This window comes from Cyanistes caeruleus, chromosome 21 (genome assembly GCF_971803275.1).
Source record: "Cyanistes caeruleus chromosome 21, bCyaCae1.hap1.1, whole genome shotgun sequence".
NCBI lineage: Eukaryota > Metazoa > Chordata > Aves > Passeriformes > Paridae > Cyanistes > Cyanistes caeruleus.
In genome coordinates this window covers 3,977,101-3,989,198 of record NC_141721.1, presented here as the reverse complement: position 1 = coordinate 3,989,198, position 12,098 = coordinate 3,977,101, and the positions used below count along the sequence as shown (strand labels likewise).

At 39.4% G+C, this 12,098-nt stretch overlaps 1 protein-coding gene across 1 annotated transcript in view; it reads right to left on the bottom strand.

The window, feature by feature from the left end:
* Positions 1-1,170: 1,170 nt before the first annotated feature.
* The window catches only part of TAF15 (TATA-box binding protein associated factor 15), a 19,974-nt gene continuing 9,046 nt past the window's right edge, over positions 1,171-12,098 (bottom strand). The window contains exons 8-16 of the mRNA XM_086859874.1: positions 6,285-6,319; positions 5,647-5,679; positions 5,015-5,124; positions 4,362-4,491; positions 3,288-3,377; positions 2,190-2,274; positions 2,020-2,105; positions 1,821-1,923; positions 1,171-1,535 (exon numbers count right to left, since the gene is read on the bottom strand). Of these exons, the coding sequence (XP_086716000.1) occupies positions 1,496-1,535; positions 1,821-1,923; positions 2,020-2,105; positions 2,190-2,274; positions 3,288-3,377; positions 4,362-4,491; positions 5,015-5,124; positions 5,647-5,679; positions 6,285-6,319 (712 nt within the window). The 3' untranslated portion in view covers positions 1,171-1,495. The remainder of the gene's footprint in view (positions 1,536-1,820; positions 1,924-2,019; positions 2,106-2,189; positions 2,275-3,287; positions 3,378-4,361; positions 4,492-5,014; positions 5,125-5,646; positions 5,680-6,284; positions 6,320-12,098) is intronic.

Below are 12,098 nucleotides of genomic sequence, written 5' to 3'. Positions count from 1 at the left end.
GCGGCTGATTCCTGCTTTCCTTCCATCCCATCCAGCTGGCACCATTCCTGCATCTGCCAGCACAGCGGTGGGCAAGAGCACCCTCTAGCCTCTTCCTTCCAAACAGTAACTCCAACTTCAAAACCATCAGCATCCAACTTTTCTAGGCCAGCAAATCAACAGATGCTGAATTCATCAACTTTCTGAACCCTCATATACCATACACTGGATTTGATACTGTCACTAGCACATATATACCTCAAATTCTATTGTTTTAAAAGGAACAAGCTGTCCATAATCTGTTACAAATGTTTTTTTCTAATAGAGCAGATGCTTTACAGCAGAAACCTGAAAAAGGTCCAGCAGTCACCACATTTACAACCCTGGGTAATATTGATTTGAACTCCATTATAACCATCAATACACACTAAGCTGAGGAGGTGGCTCGTAACCCTGAACAAAAGCTGTTTCTGTTCATTTCTCAGTGAGATATGGCCCAGCTCTGTGCCCAGTTGGAACCACAGACCCCAATAACTTGTACTGATAGTGCTGCCCACTGGAATATTGGACAGCCAGAGGTTCTTTCTCAAAGGCCTGTGATGCCATGACCTGATGGGGGCAGTGCCCCTTCTCACCTCTGCAGTGACCTATCTGAACAGGAGGGATAATTAACCTCCCTCCCTTCCTCTCCCTTGGCTGCAGAGCTGAATCACAAATGTTCACACTGCACCTACTGAACCTCACCTGCATCTGACCTCCAGCATGAAGCAGCTGCACACAACACTTGTTTCCATCACCCATGTTCCAAAAGCAGCAAGTACAGCAAGTTGTAGCAAATCACTTTTTTTTTAAATTGGATTTTGAGCTGTTCTGCCCCCTGGCAGCAGCAGAACACACTCACACTGCTGGCTGCCTGCTCCCCTCACGGTGCAGGGCAACCAAAGCAGGTATACAGGCATCACAGGAGGGAAAAAGGGAAGGAGCAGGGGACAAGTCTGCAAATCCAGGATAGAGGATATGGATAGCAAGGAGGCTCATCACTGACCTGACTGAAGATTCTGTGCATACACTTGGGTCAGAGCTGCAGTGCCACTCCAAACAAGTGCCTATTTGCTGCTTAAGCCATACCACAGGAACACTGGGAATATGTAAGCAAATGCATGCAACTCAAGTAATTGTGAAACAGTACGATTTCACAAATAAAACAATCAGCATTTATTGTTGTATTACAAAACACTTCATATTTTGGCAATATTTTACAGTTCATCCTTTTCCTTCTTAGGGCCTGTTGAAAAGGTATGGGGGAAAGGGAAGAAAAGAGGAGAATGTGGAAATTAGGATTAAATTTCAATGTCTTGCTTAAAAAAAAAATCCTCCCAAACCACCCCAGTCCCTCCCACCAAAATAAAAATCTAGTTTCACTCAATTCCACTATCGAAAGAGGCCATGGGTGAAGCTGCAGGCAATTTCACTATCAAACGCATCAAGAAGACAAACAAAACATTCACAGTGGTCTTCAGTATGGTCTGTTGCGTTGATCATTTCTGAAATCATTTCTGGAAGGGAAAGAAAAGGTTCTAAGCAAGTAACAAATGAAGCAAATAACAAACAGTCCCTTCAGTCAAACATTTCTACAATGACGTCTGTGTGCTGCTCTGTGTTTACAGAGAGCCTCATCCAGAAACATTCACAAAACTCAACAGCCAGACTGAGTGATTCTCTCTGGAAGCTCCTATCTGTAGTTAATATTTTCATGGCAGTTGTACTTGCACACATAAACAATCCTTTTCCCACAGTCTCCATCAATCCCACAGCCAAGCAAGGGCAAAGGCTCCTCTTACCTTCCTCCCATTTTGCCCCCATATCCACCTCCCCGGTCCCCGCCTCGGCCGCCGCGCCCTCGATAGCCCCGCTCTCCTCCGTAGCCGCCTCTCCCACGGAAATCTGGGGAAAACCACAGAAAACACATCAGCTTTTTCAGAAAGATGCAGATGATATGGACACTTGAAACATTTAAGAGGTGTAGCTGTTTTTGCACACCTCCTGATGGACGTGAATCTTCTGGTCTGGGCTCCCCGCACTGGTTGCAGGAATTCCTGCGAGCGAAGTTCATGTTGCCACAGGACCTGCAACAGACAAGGATTCCCCAGACTGAGCTGTGAAGATGAAGCACACATAAAACACCCCATCCCAATTAAAATGACACTTACGGGTTAGGACAAACCCAATCACCATTTTTGGGTTCCCCACTTCTACCCTGGAAGCCCCCACCTCTTCCATAGCCACCTCGTGAACCTGCAGACAAAATTATAATCATTACAAAGTCCTATGAACTGCACATGACAAGCAGGTATCAAAGATTGCCACTGCCTTCAGACCCCAAGTGACAGACTTTTCAGGCAGGAGTGTTTAATGCAAATATATTCTCACTATTTATTATAAATTCTTTTTCAGCAGTAAAGGAAAACCTGATCTGACTGAATTGCCACTGGCTAAATATAAACCCACTACATGCATTAATAAAATTTCAGAAAGATTTAACAAGGTATAAGATCAGTCACTTATGGCCAGACCTAGCCACAGAGCAAAAATTTAACAATAAAAGAAGTCTGTCTCAATTAATCCCAGGATGCCTCTGACACAGGCACAGGGACAACGTTCTTGCTTTCTGCATCACAAAATTAAGAACTTTTATACCAGCTGAAGTTGTCAAAGAATCCTTTTCCATCACCCTACAGAACTGCCTGATTTCAGAACTAGAATTTGTTGACAGTCGCTGCTCAAAGCAAGATTCCTGGAAAATGGTAATGAATACCCAGTGGATTACTGACAAAACTGTATATGCAGAGAATCAGGGAGATTGATATGACCTTGATTAAAATAATCAGAAATCTAACTGCTGTTCCAATTCAGCAGCATCTGAATTACCTACCCTGCTTAATCCCAGCTGGAAACAGAGTATCTCAAGGCTTTGCTGTAACAAGCAAATACTCACTGGGAATTTCCCTCTATGTATGTGGGGCTAGTACAGCTCAACATCCCCGTTACACTTTCTCTTTAAAAGCAAAGCTGACACAAGATCTGGAGACCTTCCAGTTCTAAAGGAAAGCATAAATTCTGCTCAGAAGAGATTACAGATTTCAGTTTACTTAACTGGGTTCAATCCTTATTACTCCCTTTCCTGGCAGAAACCCAAAGGCTCATATAGTTGATGAATCACTGCTTCAAAGTCAACTTTAATAAATCAATCATAGTGAAAAAGCATTTAACTGTGCAAAACCAAGGATTCTACAGACTTTTAGACCCACCTCGACGCCCTCCACCTCCGCCTCCTCTCATGAATTCAGGTCTTCTGGTTGCAAAAGAAACTTTGATAACATTGCCATTGAATTCTTTTCCTGTGGGAGGAGAGAAGGGATCAATACAGTTCCCAACAACACAGCAGCAAGCCCAGCAGAGCAGAAGGGATTTGCACACCCAGACTGAACACAAAACTTTTAACACACGGGGAAGCTGCAATAAATCTCCTGGTTTTGAAAGCACTGGTCCAAAGGTGAGATGGAAACACTGATATACTTGCTAAACTCTCTACAAACCCACAACTATTTCAGTTTAAATGAGATCTCTAAGTTGCAATTTAAAGACATAAGAATGTCTAAAAGATTTTTGGCCATGCTCATGGGTAAAGTAGTTTGGATGTGATGATTTTTTTTTCTAGCTAGTATCACTAAAATTCTGTGAACACACAAGTTGACAGGAGAAGGCACTTTTCCCTCATCCCCTTGAGTTTCTTACTACAAGACTGTCACTGTATTTCCTGCAGTCTGAGGAGTTTTACACCAATATATTTCTGAGATAAATCCCTAATTTTAAAACCTTGTTCTTCATTGTGTATATACAGAGCACTCAGCACAAGACTGCCATAACCATTCCCAAACCCTAAAAATGTTCCCACAACACTAAAAATATCAATGCAACACTGCAGGGAATCCCTCCAGCTGCTAACACAGATTACAGCTCTGTTGGTCTAAACAAGAAGTGACACAAACACCACCTCCTGTATGTTGTGCATGGGTGACTGAGGTACAGCAGTAAACCCTCATTTTCACGGCACATTTTCGGACTAAATCACTATCTGCTGTTTAATGAAACATAACTTCAACACATACAAGAAACCATGAAATACAGGTCTTTGTTTAAGGAAAAAAAACCAACTATAACCCTAACCAAAATCCCAAAAACAGAACCAAAAAACACAAGCCAAAAGCTACATAAATAGCAGCACTGAGCCTCCAAAAAGGTAATAAAAAGTTAATTGATTTGCTTTTTCCACTGCCTGTTAGATTCATAAATAGCCAAAGGCACAGGTAACTCTCACCCACCATCAAACCAGTCGATTGCTGCTTTAGCAGAAGGAGGGTCATCAAAAGATACCGTGGCTTCTCCCTTTGGCTTGCCAGTATCTTTGTCTGTGTACAGATTTATCATGGGTTTGCCAGTCTTTTTGTTGGTCTGAAAAACAAAGGTTGTACACTTGGCATAGCAGAAACACTGGTGAAATCAGCTCAGAGCATAAACTAGAACACTAAATATGTTTAGTGAGAATATTCTCCTGGAGCTGGCCTGCAGAAACAGAGGGATACTGACTGGCTCTTCTCCATGAAGAAATGATGGGCCCAGTTTTAACAAAAAAATGAGGTCAAGCGCACAAAATCCTAATTTAGAATAGCAGAACCAGAAGCAGCAGCCACAGAACAGAGTCAGACATGCTGCAGTACGAGGATGGCACAATGGATAGAGTGTCAGGGCTATAAAGACTAAAGAAGAGACACAAAGCAATCTAAATGTCACTAGGAGAAACGTTGCTAGTGCTGCCAGCTTACAAATGAGCTGTCAGCTGGGAACCCAGATAAAATATTATCTACAACTGCTGGGGAGTCAGAGAGAACTCTGCCTTGAATGATACCAGTACATTTCCAGTACCCTGCTCCACTAGTTTTCTTCCTTCTGACCCATGATTTCTCATTTCACATACCTTTATGATACCAATCTGTTTGAAATAGTCTGCCACTTGATCTGTTGAAACATCCTCTCCGAGTCCTTGCACAAAGATGGTGTTGTTATCAGAGTTGTCAGACTCTGAATCTGTGGAAAATTAAGCTACATTTACCATGTGTTTTTGTGGGAGAAACTGCAGCAATATTTTAAGCTCAGCTCTGTGCTGCCCAGTAGCAGATCCTTAAATCCCAGAGACATTTTGTGTGAAATAAAAGAGGAGCAGGGAGCTTAATTTTGAGTCTAACACCATCAGCTGAGTACACTGGACAGCTGACCTGCCTCACACCCAACATTCATGCAAGCTGGGCATCCCAACCCACCAGAGCAGTGTGTTTTAAATAACACAAGCTTAGCAGAAGTGTTGGCAGTGAAGACAGCTGCTTGGCTCAAGCACATTCAGAATTCATCAGGAAATTCTTACTTGCTGCATTAACATCCAAAAATTCAAATGCACTTCAATTAAATCCATTTCTTTCACAGAAGGCATGCTTTAGCTAGGTTTCTTTTGAGCCATGGGAATTGCAGCCACATCCATCCTTCTAGACAAACATTTTAAAAGCAGTGACCTAAGAGCTACAATCCACTTCCACTCAGTGCTTGTTTCCTTACCAGCATCTGATCTCGGTCCATAATCCCTTTGACCTATGATATGGATTTGACAAAAAAAAAAACAACAAAAAAAACAAAAAGAAAGAAAAAATACTATTTTTAGCACAACACATTCAAGTGACTTTTTTAGCAACAAGAAAATATACAAAGAATGTATGCAATGCATCTAAGAGCTAAGACATTAACCAGAGATTTAGAGAATATTTAGATTTAAACGTTCAACAGAAGGTGTCTGTAGGACGTTAACGTGTTCTTTAACTTGCAGCATGTGGCAGTTGCCACACTGATGCTGTGCTGGTGTTTGCTTGCAAATGCTGGTTGTCACATCACCAAGCAGTTTCCCATTTTTTTTATTTTTTTTCTACCTCTATTACCTTTCTAAGAAGCATTTGTAACAAAAATTAAAAAAAGAAAAGAAAAAAAAAATCCGGTGAACGTCACTGTCTCCACAAATTCTTTCATGCAATTTGACAAAGTAGAAATCCAGTTTATTGCTACAAGTTTGGCTATTAAAACTCATGAACACACCAGCCTCACCAAAACTCTATAATGCTTCTACTAGATAGTAACAAGATATTGGTGGCTTTTAGATTTATAAAGAATTTCCACTGAAACATTTTTGGATACTCGGCACTTACCACCGTAATTTTTGAAGCCACCACGGTCACCACCACTGCAGAGGAAAAATTGAAGAAATGATTTCTTCCTTAAGTCTCTACGTGCTGAGCCCAAGGCTCAATCTACAGTTAACTGATGACAAGTTGAAAATTACTGTCTGGCAGCTAAAGTACCATGTCTACGTTCTCCTTGCTACCCATTCATGTTCAAAGATTAAATTATTAAGAAAAAAAATCTCTCAGGGTGCTGCACTGGAGAAGAGAAGCCCTAAGGAGTATTTTAAACTAACCCATACACATGTGGTTGGCTCAATACTTTCTCCCATCCCATCAGCCAAAATAACAGCTATTCAAAACTGGGGTTTAAAGCAAAAACATTATTTTCATGAAGATTAATGTGGGCTTTAATTGTAGATGTAACTGCTACTTTGGAATAATTAGTACTTTAGTATTTTCCTAGAAGTCAAAAGAGCTAAAATTAATCTCTATTGTTATGCATTCATAATAGAGGGGATAAATTAGCAGAATGAGCCATTCTCTGAGCAAGGGTCTGTGGGGACCTACTGTACTACAGCACTTGGCATTACAGAGAAGGTGTGTGTGTATGTGAGCTTCAAAAGCAGAGGCCGTGAAGTTTTATTTCATTCATTCTGAAACCTGTGGCACAAAATGTAGACCAAGTTAAGAGAATACACACATCAATTTTCAAAGGTTAGAAGGGGATTTAAAACAGGTTGTTATGCCTCCAATTATGTGCATGAAAATAAACCCTCACTCTTTTTTTTCACTGGTAAGGTTTGTATTGGAAGGATTTTTCACAACAGCATTTTTGATTGCATCCATGTTAAGAACAAGAGATAATCAATACTCAGAGCCTTCAGGAAAAATAAAACCACTGGATTTTTTTAGAAAGTCAATAACCAACTGTCAGGACTATCTCATACTTCCATGTACAAGTGCCTGCTTGTCCTCCTCATCCTGAGGGACACAGCTGCCACCTCAAAATCAGGCAGGATCACCTAATCCCAAGAGCTTTCCCACCATGATAAAGGCAGTGTGAGCTCAAACCCTGCTGCAGAGAAATATCTCCAGCCTCTGGAGCTGTTGTGCCTCTTCACCAAAGCACTTTGTGACTAGAAATCACTGCAGGTGTTAATTCCATCTGTCTGCTCACACAGAGCAGTCCAAAAAGGGCACACAAGCACCCATCAAAAGGCAATGAAGTAAAATTAGGGAGTCATTTCTTTGGCACTCTGTCCATCTGTTACAGCAAATGGAAAGTCATGAATGGAAGTTGCTTGATACTTAACATTTATGAGAGAAAATCTGCCCAAAGTGAGGACCAAATAAGGTTTCAACAGGTTATTATCAAACCTGGATTAAGAGACACTCTTTGGAGGGTGAATGACAGTCTGGGACAGATTTACACAACAGATAGTATTACTTTTTCTGGGACTTTTCTTAAAGTAAATTTTTGCTGCAGATTTTATTGCTGTTCCACAGAAGAAATCCAAATGCTAAAGTGCAGTGTCATTTATTCATTAATTCACTCATTAAAGATTTTACATGCAGCATCAGTGCTGGTCTTTACTCAAGGCTGTCTGTTTTCAAGGACTGATGATTAAAAACACAATGGTGATGATAAAATTTACTGTAAATACCTTTCTGCCACCTCCAATTCACTTCAGCTAAAAAAAAAAACTTCATTATGACACAACAATTTTTAATAAGATGCCTGTTTTTCTGGGATTTTAACTCAGAAACAACAACAGTGAATAATATCAAGCATCTAAATGTTATGAAAATTTTCCAACCCCAGATTATGGTCCCAGCTCATCAGGACAGCAATATCCAGAACAAATACATTTTCTGATGTGGAAGTGTATGGCAGTCAGAAAACCCCAGCAATATAAAAACTTACACAAAGTACATTTACACATCCAGGATTTTGCTGGAAGTGAAGGTTTTGTAGGATGCTGGAGTGAAAATGTGTGCACCATAATCCTGAGAAGTGGGAGTTGAATATACAAAATGTAAGGATGTCACAGTCCAATACCTTAATTCTGTGATACAACAGTTCTGCATCCTGTACTAATGAGTGCAATCAATAATTTTAACTAGTTTTTTATTAATGTTTACAGAAATATGTTTTTGCCCAAATATGCCTCAGCCTGCTGTCTTGTGCTTAGTCTCACGCAACCAACAAGAATCTGGAAAAATCTACTGATGGATGACTGGGATCATGAAGCTATCCTGCAGCAAATCAAACACAGTAATTACAAGCAGTTGATGCCACAGTCTCAGATTTACCCCTCACTGAGACCCAAAAATCCAACCTCAGCAACTGCATTAGTTCCCATATTATTGCAATAAAACATGTGGAGAATACAACTGCAGCATTTCACAGCTCACTGCTTTACCAGGCCTGCACACAGACCTCAGAGATGAGTGACCAGATGGATTTTAGAGTCTTAATATCCTATGCTAGAAACATGAGCAGGCAGTTAAAATTCAGCAGTGATACCAACTAAGATAATAAATAAGAGGCTGAACTGCAGGCAGCCAGAATGTGACAATGCACCACTCGGTGTGTGAACTTGATGCTATGAAAGAGAAGTCCTCAGCTGTTCTTTTCTCCCATATTCAATCATAGATTTATCATCCCCTACTAGACTGTAACTGGATTTCATCTGGATATTGCTTAATCCAGCTGGGAACAGCTCTTTAAATTAAAGTACAGGTAATATGAGGAGCTCAGCATACAAGAAAAGCAGTTTTATAAATATCAGATAATGGCAGAAGCAGCACTGAGAATTCAGGGACCAAATTTCAGCCTCCAACATGTCTCTGTCTCACCAAGTGTGTCCCTAACACCTAAGAGTGTATTTTACAAACAAGAAAGGAATATTTAGTGCACCAACAGTCACTGACAGATGGGGCTTTTTCCCTTGCTTATATTTATTGCCTCTGTTCACATTTTTCCAAAGTCTCCATAAGGCAAAGCTTATATCTGTTATAAATCAAAATATTAATTCTGAACACAAACCACACTTGTAAAACACATCTGCACTACACTGTAGTTTCTTTATATCACACTAACTCCCATTCCTAATAGCTGACACAACCATTAAGCTGCATAGGTAGCTTTTGTTTATAGTAGATCACCATAAATCTGCACAAGAGAGAAAAAATAATCTATGCTGAGCAAAGTCAGGATTTCTATGACAAATCCTAACACAATGACAAATCCTTTCTAAACTGCATCTCTGTGGTTCTCCCAGCACAGTTTATGTGAGCAGAGTCAAAAGCAAAGCTTCTCTCATGTGTTTTGTTCGCTCCTGTGTTCCCCACTTACAGCCTTTACCAAAACAATCCAGTCCCCCACCCACAGTAACCATTAATTCTTTGTTTTTCAGACCAGGACTCTTAAAAAGCTTGGGTGAATATCTTAAACTCTGCGTTCTCAAGACCTGCTGTTCCTGCTTTCTAACAAAAAGATGACACTCTTCTACTATGAAGGGAAATATTTTACCTCTTAGCCAGAATGAAAATTGGTGAGATCATTCAAAACAATAGGGTGGGGAAATTCTACTAAAGTCCCAAAAAATGTAATTCAAGACCATTAAAAAAAAAATCTCTAGGATAATTCTGACACCCTAAGGTAGCAAAACTAAAATGTGAACTTCTGAGACATGACAAAATGTGTATTCTCTACTGGACTTATATCAGCTAAGGAATCTGAACAGGAATTTCTCAAAAGATATTTTCTTCTCAGTGCTGGGTGACTTTGCACAGGCACAAAAGAAAAATAAGTGCTAAAAGCATTCAGTACAGGACATGTCCAAGTCCTTCCAGTTATCAGAATAAAACTACACCTCTAAGGCTGCATCGAGTTCTCCCTGTGTCTAAATGTCAGTCAACGAAGAATTAATATTAGCTAAGAACAAGAGACTAATTCATTGTGGTCTCACATTTGATGTGAATTTGTTTGTAAAGTCAAGGAGCAATTTTAACATGTTATTTTCTAAGCACTATAAAAGTCAAAGCCTCCATTATTATTCCATCCCCAAAGTGTTCAAGACCAGGCTGGATGGAGCTCTGAGCACCCTGGGATAGTGGAAAGTGTCCCTGCCCATGGCAGAGGGTAGAACAAGATGATTTTTGAGGTCACTTCCAACCCAAAAGCATTTTGGAGTTCTGTGATTACATCATCATTAAAGTATCCATGCAGACAAGATTTTTAGATGATCTCCTGATGGCTATGGAATTTTCATGGTTTGGCATTAAAAGGGGACCAGAACAACTGAAAATTGTAGCTACTGAAGATTAACCTGATATTCCTTCATGTATTTTTCCCCAAGAAATTAATAAATAAATAAGAGAAACTGAAGAATATAACTCCCCCCCAAAGAACCCCTACCCTTAAACCCCACATTTTTGCAGGACTAAAGATGATTTCTTACCTTATTACAAGTTATTTTCCCCTTCATTATAGAGTTTATTATTTAATTTAACCTTTTAGACTTTTCTAATAAGCATGTCTGGTAAAATACATATGTCAGAAGAAGAATCCTCTGCACAATTATGTAAAAACACTAAATAAAGATATGTAACACTGTAGCTGCAGAAAATTTCCACAAAAAATACCATTAAAGCAAATATCACTTAACAGAAGCAGACAGAATTTCTAATGCCTTCCCACTTCCCTGAATTTTCCTCCACTTCTTCATTCACTTCCCCTCTTTCCCTTCTTTTGGCTTCCCAGTTCAATGAAGCTCCATAATCTATGTGGATGTGTGAGCAAAGTTTCCTTATTTTAGAAAAACTTGGCAAGAGGTTTTATTTTCACAGACATTAATACATCTGATTTCATTTTGCAAAGACACAAGTTTGTTTCAAAGTGACAAAATCTATCAGCAGTGTGTTTTTTGAAGCTCACATTCATTGCTTTTATTGGAAAGGGCTCAGCTCTAAAGTTCTTTAATAAAGGAGCTTTTATCACAGGAATATGGAAAATCCTCATCCACAAAGAAAATCTAATTTAAAAAAAATTTAACTAAAATTTAAAACTAAAACTAAAATTTACTTTGAAATTATTTTGCTTGTTATTTTTGTTTTATGTGAGGTACTATATACTATAGAATTGTTATATATATTTATGTTTATTTATAGCATATAAATTTGTGTTTATTATTAAAATATTACAGAAAAATATGCATTAAGTTTATATTATATAAAACCCCAGCAAACATAAAAATGACACTTTTATGATTTTCTAATTGTGCTACCACACCTAATTAGAAGAGGTAAGATCCCCCTACATCATTATAAACAAGCCATTAAGTACAATTTAGGAGCATCTCAGAAGTAGACAGATTTTAAATATGATTTAAAAATAAAACCAAGTAGTGGATTCTTTTATTTAAATCAGAGCTGTTCCAACAGAAAACACTGTATAATTATAGAGTTTTTCATCTGGAGTTTAGGAATAACCCAGAGCTGGGCAGCCTTTTGAAGGGTAAGTGGTGCTGACAAGCAACACCTCAAAGCTCTCTGGAAGCTTCAACATTCTTGCCCTGCATCACTGAGCCCTCTGCACCTCCAACCACCCAGAGGGACACAAAGAGGAGGTAGTTGTGTGAGTTATTAATAAATAATATGTCATATGTTTAATTCAGCAGGCTGTAAAGCCAAGGTGCCAACTGCAGACCTCTGCATGAAATCATCTGCAAGCACAGAATTAAATATGTGCATAAATCTTCTTGACAGTACAGGCCTAAGGCATTGGGGAAAGGGGTGGCAGCATTGTTAGTATTTCAGATCTACCCAAAATAA